Source organism: Mesoplodon mirus (genome assembly GCF_964341445.2).
Source record: "Mesoplodon mirus genome assembly, chromosome: 7".
Taxonomy (NCBI): Eukaryota; Metazoa; Chordata; class Mammalia; order Artiodactyla; family Ziphiidae; genus Mesoplodon; species Mesoplodon mirus.
In genome coordinates this window covers 77,320,453-77,346,327 of record NC_138983.1, presented here as the reverse complement: position 1 = coordinate 77,346,327, position 25,875 = coordinate 77,320,453, and the positions used below count along the sequence as shown (strand labels likewise).

The window sequence follows — 25,875 nt, the reverse complement described above, 5'->3', positions numbered from 1 at the left end:
AGCTGTTGGGGGCTTGGGGGCACTGGGCGGGTGAACAGGTGGCCCCCAGGGATGTTTCGGGCAGTGAAATGGTTCTGGGTGACACTGCAGTGGTGGCTGCAGGTCATCACACCTGTCCAAACCTGAACAGTAGGACACAGAGAGTGAGCCTTGATATAAAGTACAGACTCCAGGGGAGAATTAGGTGTCAATGCCGAGCCATCACTGAGATGACGCGCCACACAGGCCAGAGATGTTACCAAGGGAGGGAACCCAGAGGGACGGGTATAGGAAAGTGCGGTCTGCTCGATTCTGGTTCTCCTATAACCCTAAAACTGCTCTAAAGACTGTCTACCAATTAAAAAGAAGAAACGGCTTCTAAGCACGTGAAAATACTCTCAACCTCATTCACGATTCAGAAAAACCCCAAGGGAACGTCCATACTGCTTACCGGGGCCTAGGATGAGCGGGAACACGCCGCGGCCTCACCCCTTCCTGTCGGGCATCGCGCTGGAGCCCAGAGTCCCCCTGACTTGACCCACCGCACCCCACCCCGCGTTTCATGCCGTCCACAGTCTCTACACATGACATCTTTTGAGCAGATGACTCACTGTCCCAATTACAACGTTTCAGTTTCTCCACAGGAAGAAACCAAAACCAGCATAGAGGGGAGGCTCTTCAGTCAAACTCAGGGTCTGCCTGCCTTCACGTCCCGCTTTTCCTGACGGGAGGCCCACATCCTAAGGAGGGAGGTCCTTACCAGCACCTCAGGAGCCTCATCCAGTCCACCTCACGCTGCTCTGAGAGCCTCGCCAACCTCTGCAGCTACCCAAGTCCTGGGCACTTGAGGGCCGTCCCCCTTCCCCGAGTCACTGAGCCACGTGCTCTGACAATGCATTTCAAACCAGGCTCTCGGACTTCCCTGGTCGCACACTGGTTAAGAATCCGTCTGCCAATGGTGGGCACACGGGTTAGAACACTGGTCCGGGAAGATGCCACATGCTGCAGAGCAACTAAGCCCGTGCACCACAACTACTGAGCCTGCGCTCTAGAGCCTGCGTGCCACAACTACTGAGCCCACGACCCGCAACTACTGAGGCCCGCATGCCTAGAAGCTGTGCTCCACAATAAGAGAAGCCACCGCAATGAGAAGCCCACGCACCGCCACGAAGAGTAGCGCCCGCTCGCCGCAACTAGAGAACAAAGCCCGCGCGCAGCAACAGAGACCCAACGCAGCTGAAACTGAATAAGTTAAATAGTAAACAAATAAAAAATTAAAATGAATGAATAAATAAATAAATAAAAGCAGGCTCTGCTTTGTCAGCACTCTGGAGTTCCCTACGTATCGACGGGCAGGATTCCCGTCCTCTCCTGTAATTACGTCTGTGAAGTGCCTTTCCCGAGGAGAACAGAAGCTCCTGGAAGCAGGGAATTGCGTCTTAAGATCACATGCAGAAACTGAAGACATTTGATGCTTATGTCAAAGATAAAAGACACAACACTAGATGGTGTGAAGGGTCCTCGAGGCCAAGAGCCAGGCAAGCAGGACACTTCCTCTGGGGACCCTTCCATCAGCAGAGAAGAAAATGTCCGTGGCCAGAACTGGCACTCAATTCGCTTTGAGCTGAGAAGCACCCATGTAATTACACAGGCTCCCCAGAGAGTAATTACTCCCACATTTAAGAAAGGAGACGGCTTTTCAGGCAGGGAGGCAAGTGCAGTCTTCCCAGCTGGACGCACTGTGTGCTGATGGTCACGACGGAGCTGGGCCCCAGAGCTCTGCTCTCCCCTCAAACCCCCAACCTCACCCTCACCCTCAGCTGAGGAGCTGCTCCCCTGAGAACAGAGAAGCCATCGGAGGGCTTCCCCACCTGCAACCCTGCTCAGCCATCCCCTCCCCACTCCAGGACCACGGGCAGCAGCTCTGCCCTCCCCCACACGCATCTACTGGATCATTCCCACTGTTATTTCTCCCATCACAACACAACACAACACAACACAACACAACATCCTCCCCGGACCTCAGCTCCTACCCCAGCTACTGTCCAGTTTCTATTTTCCCCGTCTCAGCAAAATGTCTTGAAAAAGTTGGAACCAGAACAAACCCAGTTCTCCCACTCCTCTCTCCTAAGCCTCTCCGATCAGGATTTTACCCCACAGATCCATCCAAACGCATCATCAGCGAGGTACGATCTCCCCCCAGTGCTGGGCTCGATGGTTAATGGCTCCACAGAACGGCAACCTCGTTTGTCCAGTCACCCAGGGAACCTCTAAAGTGCTTCCCACATGCAGACAAAATGCTGTGATTCATATTTTAGGAGAAATACTCAGCGTGGAGAATACACTTGAGCTGCTGGACGAAAGAGGTAGCGGCACAGAAGAAAAGTTTCTGTAACTACAGAAATGAACAGATAAGCTGTTTTAATGGTAGCAAGTATGGGATGAAGGAGAACGAATAAAAACCATTTAGAAGACGACATTAACAAGCCTCACACTACAACGTGGTAACAGATGGAGAAGGCCTTTAGAATGAACTCATTTTTCTGGGCAGGTGACAGGCTGGATGATGCAACGATGAGTCGCCAGGGACAACAGGACAAGGCAAGGGGCAGGGGAGCTGTAAATAACCATTTCTGGATCTACTGGATCTAGTAATCCGAGGTGCCCTTTGGACCAACTCCATAGAGATGCTGGCAAGTGGCTGGACAGAGGCATCTATCTGGTCCAGGTGGGAGAACTGACAGAGTTGGAGGTGAAAAGCACCAGAGGGTGAGATCAGACGGGTTGAAGAGTCATGAACCAAGGGTGAAAAGACAACACACAAAGAGGGCGGAAGAAAGAATCAGTCAGGAAGACAGCAAGGAGAGATCTGTCACAGAAACCAACAGAGCAGACTCTGCAGATGGCAAGGCGACAGTGGTCTGAGGTGACGACTGGCAAATCTCCACTGCTTTGTATGCTGGATGCCAGGTCACCTCAACCGGATCAGGTTCCGTGGAGAGGCAGAACCAAGACCGCAGGCTGCACGATACAATTCAGCTGGGAAACAAGAATCTTTGCCAGAGACCTCACTGCATGGTGTGTAACGCGACCCTCTGAGATTGTAAGAGACAAAGAGCTCAATTTACTGGAAGGGTGACAAGGCTGTTCTTCCAGATGATCCTCATTGCATCCCTCGACTGAGCACTGGAAACAATGTACCTATGTGACAACGGTGTTCTACTGAACAGACAAGTTATATGCACTGAGTGCTCCCTGGACAGCACGCTCTCGGCTTACAGGAAGCACAAGGAAGGCACCAACGTCAACACGTTAGGGGCTGTTGCTCAGGAAGGCTCGCGGCCTACAGCGGGATCCTCAAGGAAACCTTTTAATGCTCGAGAACAAAAGAGCTTCGGCAGGACCGTGTAAGTCAAGCAAGGGATGGTGTTTTGCCACAAATGTCAAGAACACGAGGCTTGTACTGTGGCTCTAAGAGGATCCTGGGATCTACACGTAGAACTTGCCAGAAACACTTGGTGCTGACCTGCTCCTCTATGCTTTGTCTAACCACATCTTTTACCTACTCCTACTTTCCCATTTTAACTTTTGAACTATTCGCCTCCCAAGGTGTTATCACAAAAGAACAGCAGCAGGTAAACACATAAACAGCAAACTCACCAGAGGCTGATTCATTTTCCGCTGCTCTTGGAACAACGTGCAGGACTGTGACAGTGGAGGCGGACCTGGAGAAGGAAAACGCAGGCAGTGAAGCTACGACTGAAGCGGCTCGGGATGCACGAGCACCCGCCCCGCGCTCCACAAGAGACACCTGTGGGAGACCCGTCCTTTCACCTTCAGAAGGGCCTGTGAGAATAAGGAGGGAGCAACCACCCTCAGGTCTGTAGCTCCCACGTGGCTGTGGTACCTGAGGGGATACTTTATTTTTCCGTAGCGAGTGTACATTGAATCCTATTAAAATAAACCTCCGTCATTAAATATGAAATTAAAAAACGCTTATAGTTTATCTCTTCTCAGTCTGTTAACAACTTAGATCAGAAAATCCACAGGATACCCAGAATAAAGGAACACACTCAGGTGCGTTTCAGTCTTGCAATGATTTGTACAAACTTTACAAACTTAAGTGCAACGCTCAAAAACATCTTTTATTAAAACTGACTTTAAGTGGACAGAACACCTGCCCTAGGAGTTTGGAGTCCTGTGAGCGACCCCACGTGCACACCCGGTGAGGGTCTAGGACAAGTCATCTCCCTCCTCAGGCCCCATCGCTTCCTTCCTCACCCGAGGCAGCAGGACAGAAGCCCTGCAGACTCGTCCTGCACCGATTACACTGGGCGACTCCACAGGGCACAACCCAGGGGGGCGGCAGACACTTACAGTAGACAACCAAGGTGCTGACGCGCCTCGAGACACACGTGCGAGATGCCGAGACGGCGACAGGAGGGGGAGGACGAGGAGGAGGTGGAGGATCGGGGTTGGACGGAGGGGAAGACGCGGCACGTCCCGGCCGAGCCTGTGGACCCTGCTCCCCCAGGACACCCAGAGCTCACAAGTCCCAGGGGAACCCCATCCGGAGCAGCAGGCCCTGTCCTCCAGCCCGGCCCCTCCACCTCCGGGAAGCGGTCAAACCCTCCAGGTGGCTCTACCGCGGGGCCCAGGGCGGGCTACCCCAAGCCCTGCTCTTCAAGAGCCGCAGGCTCCACAACCAACTACAGGCCTGCAGACGCAACACCTACCCCGTCGGGACTCGCTCACCGGCCCCGCGGGCTCCCGAGGCTCCGGTCCGGGGGCTGCTCCTCGGGCGCGCTCCTCTCTCGGGGTCCCTCCGCTCCGCCTCCCGAGACCACTGGGCCAGAGGAGCCGGCTCTGGGCCCACGTCCCTCCCGGGACCTCGCTTGGCCCCGCGCTGCACATGGTCGGGCACTGCACCGCCGCCGGCCGCCCGGCCACTCCGGCCCAAACGCGGGCTCCACGGCTCGAGCTCGGAGGTCACAGTTCCAGCCTCCGCCCGGCCCACGCAAACCCTCGCCCGCACAGCCCGCTCCCGCGGGCTGCCGGCCGGCCCGGACAGCGCACCGTCCCGCAGGCCCCGAAATGCTCGCCCGCAAGAGGCCAAGACGGGGGAACCACGGCCAGCGACGACCTGGGCACGCACAGGAAGCGGGGGCGGGGCGGCGACGGTGCGCGTGCGCCAACACGCACACATCATGAGGCGCACCTGCGCAGGCGGACGCCCGAAGTCCGCCTGCCAAAGCCCGCCAGGAGCGCGGGACAAGTACCCGGACTCCAGAAGCCTCCCAGAAGTCTCCGTGCCGTCAAGATAGTGAGCGTATGAAATGTCTCCATCTCATCTGGCGCTCAAGTGCTGCTGTGCTGCGAGGGTGTGCCGCCTGGACCAGGGACTCCATTGCCCATTTGTCTTCACTCCTGTTAGGGATCAAGGAAAGGTGTGGCCTCAAGTGGGGGCTGTGTGATGGTCTCCAGGGTCCCTGGTCCCTTCCCGGCCCTGGGACATTTCGGGTTACATCTGAGATTCCCCCACCACCAGGAGAGGGGAAGGAGGGTATCATGTTCGCTTAACTGAAACGCTACAACTTTCATTCAAATCCTAGAATACAATAAATGCCCAGCCATGACACAAACTAATATTGCCCACGGAAGGAAAGGAAAATAGAAACTGTAGCTGTTTAGATTACACAACCAACACATTAAAAACTACGAAAATCAGAACGTACACACAAACCGAAAACAGAAAACAGATACCTGGGATCTTACCTCTTAAAGAGGATACTGTTTATGTTAGGTAAAAATATCATTTTTCAAAAATGGAATCAGAAGGGTAATGATTTATCACTATTTATCACTGGGGGTGAAATAATATAACTGTGTTCTTCGCCAACTGTTCCTTAAAAGCTGCTAGGGGAAAAGTTAAAAATAAAATCTCCAGGGACTTCCCTGGTGGTCCAGTGGTGAAGACTCCTAGTTTCCACTGCAGGGGGCACGTGTTTGATTCCTGGTTGGGGAACTAAGATCCCGCATGCTGCGCAGCACAGTCTCATTAATTAATTAATTAACGAACACACAAAATAAAAATAAAAATAAAATCTCTCGCCAACCGAGAAAATCCTCTCCACAAATGTAGAGATAAAGAAAACGGTTTTACTGTTGAATAACCATTAAACCAGACTGTGCTGTGCACCCACAGGTGAACCACTAATGTTTGTGCAAATGAAATCAACCTCACCTTTTTTTTTATAGCTCAGCAGATAAAATCTGTTGCATACAGGTTCTCAAGATAAACGGGAACTTGCCTCATGGGAATAGACTTGACACCACCATAAAAATGGCATACATTCTTTCAGAGTACATCCTAAATTCACCTGGTCATCTCGGTGGTTGTCCATGCTAGTTAATACCCTTTATCCAAAGGAGAAAGACAACTTCTCCTATCTCTAGGACAAGCACGTACTTATAGCTCAGAGGAAAGTGCCTAACACCTAGCCTAAACTCCCCTGGTGACAGAGAGATAAAGAAGATAGCTCTCAGGTCCTTAACATAAACATTCCTGGGTTGTAATGCTGGCAAGAGACTGATTTAGCTTTTAAAAAGATTTAGATACTTACGAAAAGGACAGAGGAAGTATTTCTATTACAAGCGTCTTGAGGAAATCCTCTAAAAACGGAAATAAGAAGTGATGATTCATGCAAATGAATAAGCACCTAACCCATTCCTGATTTCCCCAGCTGAACTGCCACATTAAATGAATCCTGCACAAAATGTGTGCTTCTCCAAAACTGCTCTTGGAAGTGGCTGCTTAGAGCCAAGAATGGTCTTTTCCAGTTCTTGCTGCTGCTGACTGTGGCCTCTGCCTGAATTCTCACTGATGAAATGCTGCTTGTGTGGGAATGACAGCGACCACACCTCCTCTGAGCCTGAGCCTGGCAAACCTCCAGGGCGCATTTCTCGCATTTTCCAAGTTCACCACGTAAGGACATCAGCTACACGGAGTACCTTGCTGGGAAGCGCCTTGGAAGGGCAGTGCGCCCATGAGCACGCCACCAGGCCTCCAGTTCTCACCTCACCCACGTGCACTGACCGTGTCTCAGCAGAAGACTGGGGTGGCCTGTGAACCCCAGCTGCTGTGCCCACCTCAACACCTCACTCTATCCCTCCAGCCCAGAGACATGCTGGGCTCCCCAGCCCCCTGCCCTGGACACTCTCTGCAAGTCTTTCTATTACAAGTTGTCTTGAGGAAATGCTCTAAAAAAGGGAATAATAAGTACAGAGTCATCCCAATGAACAGGATGTCCAGCAGTGAGCTGATGTCTCTCACGACTCACCCCTCTCTCCAAAAGGTGAAAAACTGTCATTTCATACATTTCCCCCTTTTTAAAGTTGTTGAAGCTAGGAGGGTAAACCTGGACCCTGCGATTTCACCTTGACCAGAAGCAGCAATGGCCACCTTTTAGTTTGCTTTCATTAAGATCTCTTCATATATATGGAGATTTACAATATAAAGCTTTCTCTTTTTGTATCTGCATTTCTATTAAATACAGATATTTTCCCTACTTGGTCACTTATCTATTTTTATTGAAGTATACTTCGTTTACAATATTTCAGGTGTACAGCAAAGTGACTCAGTTACATGTATTTATGTAAGAATATATGTATTCTTTTTCAGGTTCTTTTTTCCATTATGGGTTATTACAAGATATTGAACATAGTTCCCTGGGCTATACAGTAGGTCCTTACTGTTTATCTATTTTACATATAAAAGTGTGTATCTGTCAATCCCTGTTATCTTTTTAACTTAATTTTTTACTCTCACATTCTGTTATACAGACACTTAAAAAGATATTTTGTGTTCAAATCTTTCACTTTCACTTCATACTTTTCATCAGCTTGGACACTGTACTTGAAGAAGCCTTTCCCATCCTGCATTTCCTAAGTAGTTGCCTGTGTTTTCTCCTGTTTATTTTGGGTCTCTTAACATACCAATTTTATCAAGATAACTGGCACCCATCTTCAGGATTTGTAAAATCATTTTCCTCTTAAAGTCTCTCAACCATTTTTTTCAACACTAACACATCTACCACAACCAGGAAACGCAATGTTTAAGAAGAAAACTCAAGTTTGTAATCTAACAGAAAAGGACAGGCTCTTCTTTGAAGCTCAGCGACACGTCTTAATTTAAAGGCAGGGGAGGGACTTCCCTGGTGTTCCAGTGGTAAAGAATCCGCCTTCTAATACAGGGTACGTGGGTTCAAAGCCTGGGAACACTGGTCCGGGAGCTAAGATCCCACACGCCACGGGGCAATTAAGCCCGCGTGCTGCAATTAGACACGATGCAGCCTAAGAGAGATAAATAATTTTTTACAAATAAAAATTAAAAAAATAAAGGCAGGGGAAGCAGGAAAGTGACCGTCTCATGTGAATTCCTTCTTATTCAAAATACAGGTCGTAGCAGTTTACTTGGGCTGCGTCACAAAATACGACACACTGGCGGGCTTAAGCAACACAAATGCACTGTCCGACATTTACGCAGGCTGCAAGTCTGAGATCAAGGTGTCAGCAGGGTTGGTCCCCTCTGAGGGCTGTACGGGAGGATGTGCTCCAGGCTTCCTGGTGGAGAGAGCGGTTTCCTCACAAGCACATGCACTATGTATGTACCACGTAGGTGCCTGGGCTGAACTCCGATCCCAGGGCTGCTCATCCGCAGCAGCACCAGGCCGCCGGAGGGCTTGTCACGGACCCGTTGGCAGGAGGACTGCAGGCTGACACAGACGTCCGCTCAGCTGTGGACCCATGGCCCGGCCACAGCCCTGACAGAGGCTGCCTGGTTGAAATCCAGGTCACGGTTCACCTCCCTCCTGCTTATTGCATTCAACGACGCCTTGAAGACCCCCTACTGCACCAGCCTGGGTGGCACATCCCACCCAGTCATTTCCAAATCAGAAGCATGTCAATTGAGAAGGTTAAAATTAGGCCCTGGCTCAGTGCTGTGGAATTAGAATCTGTGAGGCTGGGTCCAGGCATCTGTGTTGGAATATTTTCTCCACGTGACTCTCATGCCCAAAGGATTGTATTGACGAAGCACTTCTGCTTCACCCTACTGATATTTCTGCACGAGAGCTACAGCCGTTGTTATATTAAACTGCATCCACAGGAGGAAAAGAGAGGAGGAGAGGTGATAGTTTTGCTTATCTCCAAACACGCTGTTACTGAACCAAACTTGGGTCCACTCGCCCGCACGCACTAAAGCCAATCTACTGACACGGGTCACGGTGAAGGAAAGTGCCACGTTTATGGCAGGGCAACAAGCAAGGGGTCCAGGTATCTAGGGCTCAAAAGGCCCCCACTCCCCAGTGGCTTTCAGGGAAAGGTGTTTACAGATGGGGTGAGGCTGTTGGTGGGAATGTACACTGGTGCTGCCGCTGTGCAGAACAGTGTGGAGGTTCCTCAAAACACTAAAGCTAGAGCTACCGTAGGACCCAGCAATCCCACTCCTGGGCATATACCCAGAGAAAACCATAATTCAAGAAGACACATGCACCCCAATATGTATAGCAGTACGATTTACGATAGCCAAGACATGGAAGCAACTTAAATGTCCATCGACAGAGGGATGGATAGGGAAGATGTGGTACATATGTGTGATGGAATACTACTCAGCCATAAAAAAGAATGAGATTATGCCATGTGCAGCAACATGGATGGACCTAGAGATTATCATACTAAGTGAAGGATGTCAGACAAAGACAAATACCATATGCTATCACTCCTATGTGGAATCTAAAACAGTGATACGAATGAACTTCTTAACAAAACAGAAACAGACTCACAGACATAGGAAAAAAACTTAGGTTTACCAAAGGGAAAAGGTGGGGGAGAGGGATAGATCAGGAGGTTGGGGCTAACATATGCACACAACTATATATAAAACAGGAAATCAACAAGGACCTCCTGTAGAGCACAGGGATCTCTACTCAATATTCTGTATTAACCTAGGGAGTTCCCTGGTGGCCCAGAGGTTAGGATTCTGGTCTTTCACGGCCGTGGCCCGGGTTCAATCCCTGGTCAGGGAACTGAGATCCTACAAGCCACACAGCACCACGAAAAAAAAGCAAAATTCGGTAATAACCTAAATGGGAAAACAATCTGAAAAAGAATAGATATCTGTGTCCATATAACTGAATCACTTTGCTGTACACCGGAAACTAACACAACACTGTAAATCAACTATACTCCCAATATAAAATTTAAAAAATGTTTAAAGCGAATTACAAACGAGTGGGGTGAGGGAGAGGAGGATGTCTTCTCAGACATCGTCTTCCTGGACTACCACGCCAAATTCCTAACCTTATCTGGGTCTCCCGACTTCCACTCTTACTGAATCCCCACCCCATCCATTTATGCAGCAGCCAAAATCAATTGTTCCCCTTTCAGTGCAAACTGGATCAGGACACCTCTCATTCACTGCTTTCCCACTGCACTTGGCAAACATCTGAACTTCTTCAGACCCATGGTTTTATTTCCTTCTCACTCACTGTGTACTGTCCACACTGGCTTTGGGGTCTAGGAAGGAAGTTTTGACACAGGCTACCACACAGATGACATGCGAAGACATTAAGCTAAGTGGATAAGTCAGATACAAATGGACAAATGTTACATGATTCCACTTCTGTGAGGTCCCCAGACGGGTCAAATTCATAGAGACAGAAAGTGGAGTGGTGGGTGTCAGGGGCTGGGAGGGGGATGGGGAGTCTGTGTTTAATGGGGACAGAGTTTCACTTGGACAGGATGAAAACATTCTGGAGATGGATGGTCGGGATGGTTGCACAACAATGAGAATTCTTGTTTTTTTTCCTTAAGATTTTTGTTTTACTTATTTTCGGCTGCATTGGGTCTTCGTTGCTGTGCGCAGGCTTTCTCTAGTTGCGGCGAGCGGGGGCTACTCTTCGGTGCAGTGTGCAGGCTTCTCATTGAGGTGGCTTCTCTTTGCGGCAGAGCATGGGCCCTAGGCGCATGGGCTCAGTAGTTGTGGCTCACGGGCTGAGGAGTTATGGCTTGCAGGCTCAGTAGTTGTGGCGCACGGGCGTTAGGTGCTCCGCGGTATGTGGGATCTTCCCGGACCAGGGCTCGAACCTGTGTCCCCTGCATCGGCAGGCGGATTCTTGACCACTGTGCCACCAGGGAAACCCAAGAAAAAAAGCAAGACTCAGACCCAAAGGGGAGGAGTGGAAGTACGAGTTGGGAGGTTCAGAAGAAGCTTCCAGTGACACTGCATGACCCTGAGTTGGCTATTTTCTTCTCTGCATCTCGGCTACCATATACTTCCTACCCTCATAGAAAAATAACCTGTCTGGAATTGGAAATTTTTCCATTTAGTCTTTTTGTGCATGTGACATTTTTATTCAGAAAAATAATCTGTGTTGAACTGGAGTTTTTTCCATTTAGTATTTTGTACATGTGACATTTTTATTCAGGTAGTGAAATCTCTGGGTCAACAGTGATACCACATTCTCAAGATTTTGATAAGTAGACTAGAACTTCTTAACTGGAATCAAGGGGCAGGCTTTGGACAATCCATGGACTTTGTGACATCCAAAGGTGCCCTTTGTGTGTGTGTGTGTGTGTGTGTGTGTGTGTGTTTGTAGACACCCTTTGAAGGGTGCGTGAGCACCTGTAGTTTTCTATGATTTTAGCTTCTCCAAATGGCTCTTGGACTCAAAGGTGCCTGAGGGGAGCGGACGTGTACTGCCCCACTACAGAATTCTGAACGCAGTGTCAGTAAACATTCAGCCAAAGAGCTTTGCCAAATGGCGTATTTTAACGTAACTTTTTAATCCAGTGAGTCGATGTACCTGGGATCTTTTTTTACATACTTATCTCACTCTTTATTTATTTTTTTTTTGGGGGGGGGGAACGCGGGCCTCTCACGGTTGTGGCCTCTCCCGTTGCGGAGCACAGGCTCCGGACGCGCAGGCTCAGCGGCCATGGCTCATGGGCCCAGCCACTCCGCGGCATGTGGGATCTTCCTGAACCGGGGTACCAACCCGTGTCCCCTGCATCGGCAGGTGGACTCTCAACCACTGCACCACCACGGAAGCCATTATCTCACTCTTATAAGGCTGAAACGTTGCTGCTTCCCCTAAGTTTCCTTGTCCCTCTCCCCACTCTCCCACCAGGCCGTGGAAGAGGAATGGGAGGGAGGGGGAGAGTCCAGCAGGGAGAGGACAGTGCACCTGCTGGGAAGCGGTAAAGAGGGGTCCAGGGTGGGAGGGAGGGAGACACAAGAGGGAGGGGATATGGGAACAGGTGTATATGTATAACTGATTCGCTTTGTTATAAAGCAGAAACTAATACGCCATTGTGAATCAATTGTACTCCAATAAACTTGTAAAAAAAATTAGAACTACCATATGACACAGCATTTTCACTCCTGGATATATATCGAAAAAAATAAAACCAAAAAACATTAATTTGAAAAGATATATGCACCCTAATGTTCACGGCAGCATTATTTACAATTGACAACATATGGAAGAAAGCTAAGTGTTTATTAAGAGATGAATGGGTAAGGAAGATGTGATATATATACATACAATGGAATACTACTTAGCTAAAAAAATTTTTTTTGAATTGAAATTGTATCAAGTATCTTTTCCGACCACAATGCTATGAGACTAGACATCAATTACAGGAAAAGAGCTGTAAAAAAATACAAACACATGGAGGCTAAACAATACACTACTTAATAACGAAGTGATCACTGAAGAAATCAAAGAGGAAATTAAAAAATACCTAGAAACAAATGACAATGGAGACATGACGACCCAAAACCTATGGGATGCAGCAAAAGCAGTTCTAAGAGGGAAGTTTATAGCAATACAATCCCACCTTAAGAAACAAGAAACATCTCGAATAAACAACCTAATCTTGCACCTAAAGCAATTAGAGAAAGAAGAACAAAAACATCCCAAAGTTAGCAGAAGGAAAGAAATCATAAAGATCAGATCAGAAATAAATGAAAAAGAAATGAAGGAAACGATAGCAAAGATCAGTAAAACTAAAAGCTGGTTCTTTGAGAAGATAAACAAAATTGATAAACCATTAGCCAGACTCATCAAGAAAAAAAGGGAGAAGACTCAAATCAATAGAATTAGAAATGAAAAAGGAGAAGTAACAACTGACACTGCAGAAATACAAAAGATCAGGAGAGATTACTACAAGCAACTCTATGCCAATAAAATGGACAACCTGGAAGAAACGGACAAATTCTTAGAAATGCACAACCTGCCAAAACTGAATCAGGAAGAAATAGAAAATATGAACAGACCAATCACAAGCACTGAAATTGAAACTGTGATAAAAAATCTTCCAACAAACAAAAGCCCAGGACCAGATGGCTTCACAGGCGAATTCTATCAAGCATTTAGAGAAGAGCTAACACCTATCCTTCTGAAACTCTTCCAAAATATAGCAGAGGGAGGAACACTCCCAAACTCATTCCACGAGGCCACCATCACCTTGATACCGAAACCAGACAAGGATGTCACAAAGAAAGAAAACTACAGGCCAATATCACTGATGAACATAGATGCAAAAATCCTCAACAAAATACTAGCAAACAGAATCCAACAGCACATTAAAAGGATCATACACCATGATCAAATGGGGTTTATTCCAGGAATGCAAGGATTCTTCAATATACATAAATCAATCAATGTGATAACCATATTAACAAATTGAAGGAGAAAAACCATATGATCATCTCAATAGATGCAGAGAAAGCTTTTGACAAAATTCAACACCCATTTATGATAAAAACCCTGCAGAAAGTAGGCAAAGAGGGAACTTTCCTCAACATAATAAAGGCCATATATGACAAACCCACAGCCAGCATCATCCTCAATGGTGAAAAACTGAAACCATTTCCACTAAGATCAGGAACAAGACAAGGTTGCCCACTCTCACCACTCTTATTCAACCTAGTTTTGGAAGTTTTAGCCACAGCAATCAGAGAAGAAAAGGAAATAAAAGGAATCCAAATCGGAAAAGAAGTAAAGCTGTCACTGTTTGCAGATGACATGATACTATATATAGAGAATCCTAAAGAGGCTACCAGAAAACTACTAGAGCTAATCAATGAATTTGGTAGAGGTGCATGATACAAAATTAATGCACAGAAATCTCTGGCATTCCTATATACTCATGATGAAAAAGCTGAAAGTGAAATCAAGGAAACACTCCCATTTACCATTGCAACAAAAAGAATAAAATATCTAGGAATAAACCTACCTAAGGAGACAAAAGACCTGTATGCAGAAAATTATAAGACACTGATGAAAGAAATTAAAGATGATACAAATAGATGGAGAGATGTACCGTGTTCTTGGATTGGAAGAATCAACGTTGTGAAAATGACTCTACTACCCAAAGCAATCTACAGATTCAATGCAATCCCTATCAAACTACCACTGGCATTTTTCACAGAACTAGAACAAAAAATTTCACAATTTGTATGGAAACACAAAAGACCCCGAATAGCCAAAGCAATCTTGAGAACGAAAAATGGAGCTGGAGGAATCAGGCTCCCTGACTTCAGACTATACTACAAAGATACAGTAATCAAGACAGTATGGTACAGGCACAAAAACAGAAAGATAGATCAATGGAACAGGATAGAAAGCCCAGAGATAAACCCACGCACATATGCTCACCTTATCTTTGATAAAGGAGGCAGGAATGTACAGTGGAGAAAGGACAGTCTCTTCAATAAGTGGTGCTGGGAAAACTGGACAGGGACATGTAAAAGTATGAGATTCGATCACTCCCTAACACCATACACAAAAATAAGCTCAAAATGGATTAAAGACCTAAATGTAAGGCCAGACACTATCAAACTCTTAGAGGAAAACACAGGCAGAACACTCTATGACATAAATCACAGCAAGATCCTTTTGGACCCACCTCCTAGAGAAATGGAAATAAAGACAAAAATAAACACATGGGACCTAATGAAACTTCAAAGCTTTTGCACAGCAAAGGAAACCATAAACAAGACCAAAAGACAACCCTCAGAATGGGAGAAAATATTTGCAAATGAAGCAACTGACAAAGGATTAATCTCCAAAATTCATAAGCAGCTCATGCAGCTCAATAACAAAAAAACAAACAACCCAATCCAAAAATGGGCAGAAGACCTAAATAGACATTTCTCCACAGAAGATATACAGACTGCCAACAAACACATGAAAGGATGCTCAACATCTTTACTCAGTAGAGAAATACAAATCAAAACTACAATGAGATATCATCTCACACCAGTCAGAATGGCCATCATCAAAAAATCTAGAAACAATAAATGCTGGAGAGGGTGTGGAAAAAAGGGAACACTCTTGCACTGCTGGTGGGAATGTGAATTGGTACAGCCACTATGGAGAACGGTATGGAGGTTCCTTAAAAAACTACAAATAGAACTACCATATGACCCAGCAATCCCACTACTGGGCATATACCCTGAGAAAACCATAATTCAAAAAGAGACATGTACCAAAATGTTCATAGCAGCCCTATTTACAATAGCCCGGAGATGGAAACAACCTAAGTGTCCATCATCGGATGAATGGGTAAAGAAGATGTGGCACATATATACAATGGAATATTACTCAGCCATAAAAAGAAACGAAATTGAGCTATTTGTAATGAGGTGGATGGACCTAGAGCCTGTCATACAGAGTGAAGTAAGTCAGAAAGAGAAAGACAAATACTGTATGCTGACACATACATATGGAATTTAAGAAAAAAAAATGTCATGAAGAACATAGGGGTAAGACAGGAATAAAGACACAGACCTACTAGAGAATGGACTTGAGGATATGGGGAGGGGGTAGGGTAAGCTGTGACAAAGTGAAAGAGCGGCATGGACATATATACACTACCAAACGTAAGGTAGATAGCTAGTGGGAAGCAGCCGCATAGCACAGGGAGATCAGCTCGGTGCTTTGTGACTGCCTGGAGGGGTGGGATAGGGAGGGTGGGAGGGAGACGCAAAAGGGAGGGGATATGCGAACATATGTATATGTATAACTGATTAAATTTGTTATAAAGCAAAAAAAAATTAAAAATAAAGATGAAGAAAAAAAAAAAAGAATAAAATTTTGCCATTTATGACAAAAAAAAAGAGGGGTCCGGATACCTTGAGGGGGGTTTTGGAGGATGGGCAGAGGTTGGGTCAGTGGCAGGAGATACCATCTACCCCTGATCTCTGGGACAAGTGCACGCATAGGTCTGACAGTTACTCGTGCTTTCCTTCAAACTGGTTTCCTTCAAACTCCGATGATGACATCAGAGGCTTCCGACCTTCCCGATTGGATGGACCAGACTCCTTGGTGCTTGGCAGCAGTAGTAGACAACAGAATCTCGCCAGAGCTTCTCTCCACTGACAGTTGCCCCGCAGCTTGGAGAAGGGACGACCACTTGTGTTTAGCCCAAGTCCAGAAGAAGAGTTGGGACAAAGCAGAGTCTAGGCTTCGAGGAAGGGAAGAGTCTGGGAGACATCATGGACAATCGTCAACCGACTTCCCAGGCTGAGGAGCTGAATTCCCAGTCCAGCTCTTCAGGGTACCCCCTGGAGTTGACTGTCTATGAAGAAAGCCCAGGACCGTCAGGTGAGGGAGCTGGCATGAGAAGGAATTTCAGAGATTTGACCAGTAAGGAGGAAAGGGTACAGAGGTCGGGAAGGAGCACCTGCATAAGGTGCCTATGAAAGAAAGGAGACATTCAGAAAGCCAGGGATTGAGGGAGGAGAGCACAGGAGCTGGGGACACGGAACACCTGGGGAGCGAGAAACAGGGTTAGGAGATGAGATCCAAGGATGAGAGAAGGGGAGAGAGGAAACAAGGGGAGGGTTCTTTTTTTTTATTCCTGGTGGGAGAAATTATCTACCATGAGAAAGAGTTTCGAGGACGGGAAGCTGGACAAATGACAAAAAGAGTCAGGGGAGGGATAGGTAGATGTGGACAGAGAAAGATGGAAAGATGACTTGGGGCAAGGTCAGCGGTCTGTGAGACTGGAAAGCACGGGGGTGCTTCGGGGGGGGGAGGCGGAGTCGGGGTGGGGTTGGGTGGTCACCAGTGGCTGAATTCCCAAGACGAGAGCGTCATACTGTAGTCTCTTCTCCTTCGTCAGCTCCCTGGGCTGGTTGCAGCCCCCCGCCTCAGCGCCCCGGCTGTAAGAGGAAGAGGTCAGTGGCGTTCAGAGCGGAGGTGGAGGGCAACACGGCCGCTGAGGCCCAGGACACCTGGGTCGTGGAGTTGCTGAGTGGGCTCAAGATGAAGCTGAAGCGACAGCGGGTGTCTTCAGTGCTGCCTGAGCACCACGAGGCCGACACCTGGGTCGTGGAGTCGCTGAGTGGGTTCAAGATGAAGCTGAAGCGACAGCGGGTGTCTTCAGTGCTGCCTGAGCACCACGAGGCCGACACCTGGGTCGTGGAGTTGCTGAGTGGGTTCAAGATGAAGCTGAAGCGACAGCGGGTGTCTTCAGTGCTGCCTGAGCACCACGAGGCCGACACCTGGGTCATGGAGTCATTCAGTGGGCTCAAGATGAAGCTGAAGCGACAGCGGGTGTCTTCAGTGCTGCCTGAGCACCACAAGGTCTTCAAGTGGATGCTTGGTAAGGACCCACCGCCCTGCCCAGCAACCTCCAATCCTATACTTGAAAAACAAACAAACCAAAACTTCCCATGACTACACTTTCCCAGTGGAAAAGAATTCCCTGCTACTTGGTGCGCTCTCCGTCCCTGGCGGACTGTCTACGGATACAGGATACGGGGGACACATAAAAGATACAGGATGAGGTTAGACTTAGAAATGATACAAGACTAGGTTAGATTTAGAAATGATACAGGATTAGGTTCGCTTGGTTTCAACTGTACCCGAGACTCTAGCTCTTACTGGCCTTTTGAATCTTACTGGCATGTTCGGGGTGGGGGGAGGAGGGGCTGACAAGCCATCTTCACCCCCTGACATGACTGTCAATTGAGACATGGGCTGAGAGTATCTTGATGCCCTCTGCAGGTACGTGAATGCATGATGAAGGGGCATCACTCCCTGTCACTCGGCCCCCCCAGAAGGGGAGTCACCCCCTTTCCTCCCACAGTGAATGGTCTTCCCTCCCCTCTTTCCGTCAGCTTCACCCTGGGCCACATCTTGGCATTTCCCCAGGGGGGCGCGGTTCACCCTCTTGGCTCTGGAATGCTCCCACGACAGCCCTGTTCCCACTGGCAACATCTGCCCTTTTTTCACAGAGGATCCCGTCGTTAAGAAATTCCTCGCCTGGGACAAAAACCTGGAAGTATCTGACAAGGTAAGTCACCCACTGAGATGGATTCCTGCTCCAGCGCCTGTTCTAGGTGGGCGCGCTGGGTGCTTTCTACACCCACGTTTCCACTCCCCTCCTAACCTCATGCCTTGTCAACACTTCCCTCCAGGGGCCTCGAGGTCCCCTCTGGGATCTGAGCCCCAGGAGTGCCCCTTTGGTGGTTGCTGCCTAAGTCCCCTCTCCTCTCAGCTCCTGGGGACTCGCCTTGGCTCCGGTTCATCGAACACCGTCCTGTGCCCGCGGCCCTAAGTCCATGCCCTCAATCCCAAAGCCTCCCATCCTTGGAGCGCCGCCAACTCTGACCTTCTGTCCTCTCCCCTTCCCCAAACAATCAGGCTCACCCCACACGGGGGTCTCTCCTCCAAGTGGCACCACCCATTCCTCGTCCCCTGCTCCCTTCTCCCTCCCACTCTTTCTCCTCTTCCAGGATGTGACCTCTCTCCTACGTTTTTTCCCCTCTTTCCATCAGTATCTCCTGTCGATGGTGATAGCGTATGTCAGCCGGGCTGGGCTCCTCTCCTGGCAATTCCAGAGAATCCATTTCTTCATAGCTCTGTGAGTACCTTGCTCCATCCCCGCCATCAATATTCAACACCCTGGGAGGGCAGAGGGAGAGACGTGGGGCTCTGACCTTTCATCTATTTTTTTAAACCCCTTTGTACTGACTCTAGGTGTGAAAATGACAGGATTACGGTACCGTGGTTTCTTTTTCAAACCATGTTCTGTTTTTTATAGCATTCATTGTCAAAACAAACTACCCTAATGTCAATTAAAACACTGAAAGAAACAAAGCAAAACGCGAAACTTTCCTAAGAGGAGAGGAAGAAAGAACTGACACCATCCTGCCCCCGAGTAACAGACTTGAGACGTTTCCGGTTCGAATTCTCCGGTCTCGGGTCTTCCGACATCAGCACCAAGTGTGATTATCTTCCGTTTCTGCATTCCCACGACAAATGCCACAATCGGGGCCCGTATCACATAGCGCGGATTTGGTGTCAAATGCTCCCCACTGATGTTTCTTCCAAGTCTCCCAAGCCAGTTGGCTCTATTTGCCTGAACATCCTTCCAAAACACAGGTCTGACCGCTTCACACAATTGCATTGGCTAATGACATGCCAAATCAAGGCCAGAGTTCTGCGTTGGGATTTAACTCTCTCTGCAATCTCCAGCACACCGTCCTGATACTTTATTCCTGTGTTTCACTGCTCCTTCCAAATACCCTGCCCTCTAAGTTTCTATTGAGCTTTCTATCCAGGTATCTTTGCCATACATTGATCTGAAGAAAACGACCTTATCCTTAAAGTGGGTTCAAACACCAAAACCTTCACGATGCCCGACCTCCCTAACTTCTGCATCCCAGAGGCACTTTAGTTCAAATTGTATTATAATGGGATGCTTTGCATTATAGTCATTTCTTATCTCCCCCCTTCCCCGGTCCCACTAGACTAGACACCATGTGGAAGGCAGGTCTCGTCAAAATGTCAATGCATTCCCAAAACACTCAGCACAATTCTTTTCATTGGGCAAATGTTTGTTACTGTGAGACTTCTAGGTAATCAGTATTGCATTTGGCCATGAGATAAAATGTTCATTCATTCATTCATTCATTCATTCATCTAACAAACCTTATAAAGTACACCCTACATGCTGGGGAATATGAGGTGGTGGGAACAGAGATTCACAAAAGGCTGTTGAATTCATGCATCAATATGAACCAAGCCCTAAATGTGTCATTTGCTAGGAGAGGGATGAATGCAGAAACAGATCAGATCAGCTCCTGCCCTCAGGAACTGTACATGTACCTACAACATAGGAAGAGAGGTGTGTGCACATAAAACAAGTTGAAGGGAACGGGGGGTTTGGATCGTGTCCTCATCATCAAGGTGTGAGAGGCACCCTTCCAAAGGTCCTGCCTGGCAGTGGCTCCTTGATGACTGGGCGGCTCCCGGTGACGCTGGGCAGGGCTGGGTGGGTCGTGTGAGGATGCTCAGCCTGCCTCTTTTCTGGGAAGCTGATCTCAAGTGGAGGCCCTTCCTGTCCTGATGACAGCGACCTGATGTCTTTCCCCAGCTATGTGGCCAGCGACATGGAAGAGAACAACCAGGCCCCCAAGCAGGCCATCGTTTCGTTCCTCTATGGAAAGAACGGCTCGCAGCATGCCTTGTTCCACAAACTGCGTTCCCAGTTCATCCGTTCCATGGGCTGGAAGACATGGGTCACTTGGCAAGAGTGCGAGCAGGTGGGTGGGCTGTGGCGGTCTCGGGGAGGGGGAGGGACGGAGAGGAGGTGGGGATCATGGGGGACTCGGTTTGGGACTTGGGGACAGACGAGAAAGAACCGGAGGCGGGGCAACGGGAGGCAGCGGCATCCTCATTGCCAGGGGCTGTTTGTCTTTCCAGATCCAGGCTTTTGATCCAGAGCTCTGGGTGTGGGGAAGAGATCGCGCCCTCTTGCCCCAGAGGCCCCAGGACCACGCAGGCCTGAGGTCATCGGCCTGCGCAAAGGTAGGTCTGCGTGCGCAAAGGTGCGGGTGGAATGACGTGTTGTCTACTGAGGAAATCGGAGGAATCCCACTGCTGGACCCACATCACCTCTCACGCTGTGAAGGGGGCCAGCCAGGCACACAGCCACGTGCCGACTCTGCGCCAGCCACGGACTGACAGCCACACACAGACACCAGCACCGCGAGGCCCGTGGGCACCAGACCTCGGGGAAACCAGTTTGTCCCAGACGCATGGGTCTCACTGAAGTTATTTCACCCAAAGCAATTGGGTCCAAATAACAGCTTTGACGAGATGGTGATTCTTTTCCATATACTGTGTTTCCAGTTTCTCTTTTTCATTCATTTTTGGCCTTACATCCCTCAGGGTTATGGGTTCTAGCATTTATCTACAACAAAGTACATGTCTACAAACAGGATATTAGATAGAACAGCCCACACGTTCAATAAGAAAAGATGAATTATGACTAGCTTTATATTCCTCCAAATTTACTTTCAAATTGCCTATGGCCAGATCACCTGTGACTCTTTATTCCCCCTGACTCACCACTTCTGGACCAATGATTCCTCTAGTACAATTCACCTTTTCCCCCTCACGTTTATGGTCAAGGGGGTTTATCACAACGACTGAAGGTTAAGGAATGCCATCTTCAGCATGGCTTATTACAATTGACACATTAGAGTTCTAGATGCGGGCAGAGGATTGAGCAAACATTTGGTTTAAATCTTGCAAACTAGCTGTCTTCGTCCATTCAACCTGCCCTACTACAGACCGCGTTGCTTAGAAACAACACAGCACGGTCTCTTTTACAAGGGCAATAATCTCATTCATGAGGGCTCTACCCCATGACCTAATAACCTCCCAAAGACCCCACCTCCTAATACCAGCATCTTAGGGGTTAAGATTTTAAGATTTCAACATAAGAATTTTGGGGGACACAAACATTCAGCACATAACACTAACCAAGTTTAGGGCTGAGTATTATTTAAACATTAGGATCCAGGGACTTCCCTGTTGGCACAGTGGTTAAGAAACCGCCTGCCAATGCAGGGCACACAGGTTTGAGCGCTGGTCCGGGAAGACCCCACATGCCGCGGAGCAACTAAGCCCGTGTGCCACAACTACTGCGCCTGCGCTCTAGAGCCCGCGAGCCACAACTACTGAGCCTGCGTTCTAGAGCCCGCAAGCCGCAACTACTCAGCCTGTGCGCCTAGAGCCCGTGCTCCGCAACAAGAGAAGCCGTCAGGAGAAGCAACGGAGAGTAGTCCTCGCTCACCACAACTAGAGAAAGCCCACACACAGCAACAGAGACCCAATGCAGCCAAAAATAAAAGAAAGAAAATAAGTAAATAAATGAAAACTTAATAATAACATAGACATTAGGATGCAGGGTTAGGGTTAGGGATCCGGCCTCAGGTCTCCTGGTCCACGATGTTGACTTGTCAGTGATGTCTGTAGTGTGCTTCCAAGTTCAGAATTTAAGTGGTGCCAAAGGACCAAGGTGAGTTAAGACTAAAGCAGCATTCTCCAAATGCCAGCTCCCTGAGCAGAATCACCTGGAGTCTGGGCTATAAAGCAGATTACTGGGCCTGACCTTGGGTGCATTCAGTAGTTTTTGGAGTCAGGGTCACCAAAGTCCAAGAATCGCACTTGAAAACAATGAATGGTTCAGGACTGGGGTTCAGAATGGAGAATTTGAGATAAAACTCCAGTCATAAATGAGTCTCAATTCTGGTTAGAATTGACTAAGAATGTGAAAACCTTTATATCTGGACAGTTGCCACTTTGAAATCTGACATCCTTGCTCCTTCTCTTACTTCCAGATCACAGAGCCCAGGAGAGATGAGGATGTTCAACAAGAGGTCAATCCGGACACTGACGACAGCCGTGAAGAAGGAAGGGAGAAGCCTCTTGTGCAGATCAGCGAGAAGAAGCCAGCATCTTCTAGAATGAGCGGAGGCCAGTTTTCGTGTTATACTCCTAGGAGCGGGGTGTGCTTCTAGGAGTCTGTGGCAGGACAATAAGAAAACAGGGTTTATTCAGATTCCACCCTTTTGGAAGGCACCACCTCAATTTTCAGATCATTTCATTTCCATCTCCCCTGAGACGAACATTGGAGGTCCCATTTTTTATACACTTGTTTGCCCCAGTCTAGAAGCATTTGAAGGTGGAGTGTAGCGGCTCAGAATAGGAGGGAATAACATTAAAATATATAATTAGAAAAAATATATATATATATATAATTACAGCCACAGGGTCATGACTCATGACTTAAGTTTCACTGGCTTATTTTGAAAATGTCACCTATAAAATTATTGTATTTTTATATTTTATATCTATATATTTATTTTAAATAGTTTTGAAATAGTCTTCATTTTGAAACATCTTATTACTACAAACTTTTGTGATGAGAACTGTAGCTGTTGTATATTTACACATATATACAGTTTTACTCACATTTTCAAGAGAGATTGTTGATTTTATCTATTACATCATATTTCCATTCTACTTATAGCATAGTGGGTATTTCCTCCCAATTCTTGTAAGCATAAATTTGTATTTTTTTAGTTCTCATTATTGAATTGTGGGAATTCAGTCCTAATTTTTTAACTTGCCTCAGCATGTTTGTATGTTATTTTAGATTGTTCAAGAGTACCGTGCGATGCAGCTTTTGGGGAACTACAATAAAGATGAAAGTCTTCTCACAGTCAGGATGTGTGTGGTCATTAGCAGTCGGCTTCGCCTCTTTGCTGTCCAACGAGGTGTTGCTTAATGGCGTTGTGATTATCCAACCACATTTCTTAACTCTGAAAAATAGTCCTCAATTATTTTTCATGTAGAGAAAACTACAGAAGATAAGGCAGGTCTTGCATCATTCAGGACTCCAATACTGAGAGACAACTCTTGGGTAAAAGGAAAGATAGCTTTATTGAGGAAGCCGGCAGTCCAGAAGAGAGGTGGACTCATGTCCCGAAGAACCAACTCTCCCCTCCTGAAGTTTTGCTTGAGGACTATACAGGGAAAAGAGAAAGGGGTTACATGTTGAAGAGAGGGTTACAGGGTGCGTGATCAGCTCACGGTCATTCTTCTGATTGGTCAGTGGTGAGGTAACGGGGACTCAACATCATCAGCCTTCTGGTTCCAACTGGTCTGGGGTCTACGTGCTTGTGGGCAACATGCAGTTAACTTCTTCCACCTGCTGGGGGTTTCAGTCTCTGCCAAACAGCTCCAAGGACGTGGCTCAGAATATTACCCAATAGCCCTTGAGGAGGAACTAAAGGTCCTTGACTTTGTTTAACAGCCAAGAGATGATTATTTTGTCTTGGCTGTTTTTTCGGCCTCGCCACGCAGCTTGCAGGATCTTAGTGCCCTGATCAGGGATCGAAAACAGGCCTCTAGCAGTGGAAGCACAGAATCCTAACCGCTGAAGTGCCAGGGAGTTCCTGACAGTAGACTTTAAAAAAAAAAAAAAACCAGACCAAAAGGAACACAGTTTTAAGGAAGCTTAACTTTCTCAGAAATGCAGAAATTTTGTTGTGCATTTATTTTCTTTCTTTTTTTCCCCCAATACATTTATTTATATATTTATTTATTTTTGTCTGCGTTGGGTCTTCCTTGTTGCACGTGGGCTTTCTCTAGTTGCAGTGGAGAGGGGGCGACTCTTCATTGCGGTGCGTCGGCGTCTCCATGCGGTGGCTTCTCTTGTTCCGGAGCATGGGATCTAGGCACGTCGATTCCAGTAGTTGTGGCTCATGGGCTCTAGAGGTTTTTTATGTTTTGCAAGTATTCATCAAATGTTTATTGCTTGAATGAATGACAAATAATTTCTTCCAACAATCTTCAAACTGCTTAACACTATGACAATATTTAGCGTTTCAAATTTCACATGACCTTAGTCTTTCCGTGCTCTAGTTTCTAAAAGCACGTGGGACCTTCCCGGACCAGGGCTTGAACCAGTGTGCCCTGCACTGGCGGGCGGATTCTTCACCAAGGAGCCACCAGGGAAGTCCCTGTGCATTCATTTTCAAAAAAATAATAAGGCCGGATGAATTCAGAACTAGGTGCAGAAACCTCTTCCAGTGAGATACAGAATCTCTGCTGTTTAGGCAGATTTAGAGAACAACTTTTCCAACCACTTATTAAAGAGACCAATACTCCATGAAAAAAATTTATCATTTGTACAGAGAGAAAACCAAACTCCAGCTTTGCATCAATATAATATTTGCTACTAAGAGAACCATAAGCTCTTTTTTGAAAATCTCTGGAATAAACATCAAAACTGAGCTGCCTTCGGCTCAGACAAATAAAATTCCCTTTCTACCCGTCTCCTACAACTTTCTATACTCATTCAGGTTGTGTCCTTCACTATCCTCTTTCCGGTGCTGGAACAATCAGTCATTTTACTTTAGGACCAAACTATTTTTGTTCCTGTTAATAAACAAAACTACATCGCATTATCTTGCATACAAAGTTGTACCTCTCGGTTGCTGGAACCAAGCAGGACCATGCAGGGCCCTTCCATGTCCCCTGCCTCTTGTTTGTAAAATAGCTGCAGTCTCCCAGGCCTCCCCTGAGTCACCAAAGAACAGGTTCAAGCAGTTACTGATTAGGACAACAGCAGTCACAGAATCTTTAGTTCCTCCCGAAGGACATAAGTAACAGTGTCAGACACACATTCCTAACTTGTTTTGCAGATACTAAAACCACTACAAGAGGAGAAAGCTAACTGTATGATGACCAGACTGGAGCTATGACACAAGCTGCTCCATCTTGAGCAGACCTGAACCGATGGCTTACACAATTCCAGGAACTGGCCTCAAGGAAATGGGAACAAACCAACACTGGAATTGAAGATTAACTGTGCCTGAAACAATCAACATGACACTGACCACACCGCTGCATGACCAATTTCAAGAGGATGGTCAGAGCTGACTGTGCTACTCTGCACGGAGCCCCCACCGGCACAGCCCAGAGACTTCCCGTCTTTTCCCTATCAACCCCTTTTCCCTCT

The 25,875-nt window shown here is 47.4% G+C and overlaps 2 protein-coding genes across 2 annotated transcripts in view; one reads left to right on the top strand and one right to left on the bottom strand.

Moving 5' to 3' along the window:
• The window catches only part of LOC309807977 (uncharacterized protein), a gene marked incomplete at its 5' end in the record, with an annotated part of 300,370 nt that overhangs the window by 213,871 nt on the left and 60,624 nt on the right, over positions 1–25,875 (bottom strand). The window contains one exon of the mRNA XM_082627987.1: positions 3,640–3,704. Within this exon, the coding sequence (XP_082484113.1) occupies positions 3,640–3,704 (65 nt within the window). The remainder of the gene's footprint in view (positions 1–3,639; positions 3,705–25,875) is intronic.
• LOC309807980 (speedy protein E4-like) lies at positions 16,544–22,867 on the top strand (the record flags this gene model as incomplete). The annotated part of the gene is made up of 6 exons (XM_082627989.1): positions 16,544–16,652; positions 17,173–17,484; positions 18,290–18,348; positions 18,833–18,918; positions 20,434–20,602; positions 20,763–22,867. The coding sequence occupies 6 exons, from the start codon at positions 16,544–16,546 to the stop codon at positions 21,021–21,023; spliced, it is 996 nt and encodes a 331-aa protein (XP_082484115.1). The 3' UTR covers positions 21,024–22,867.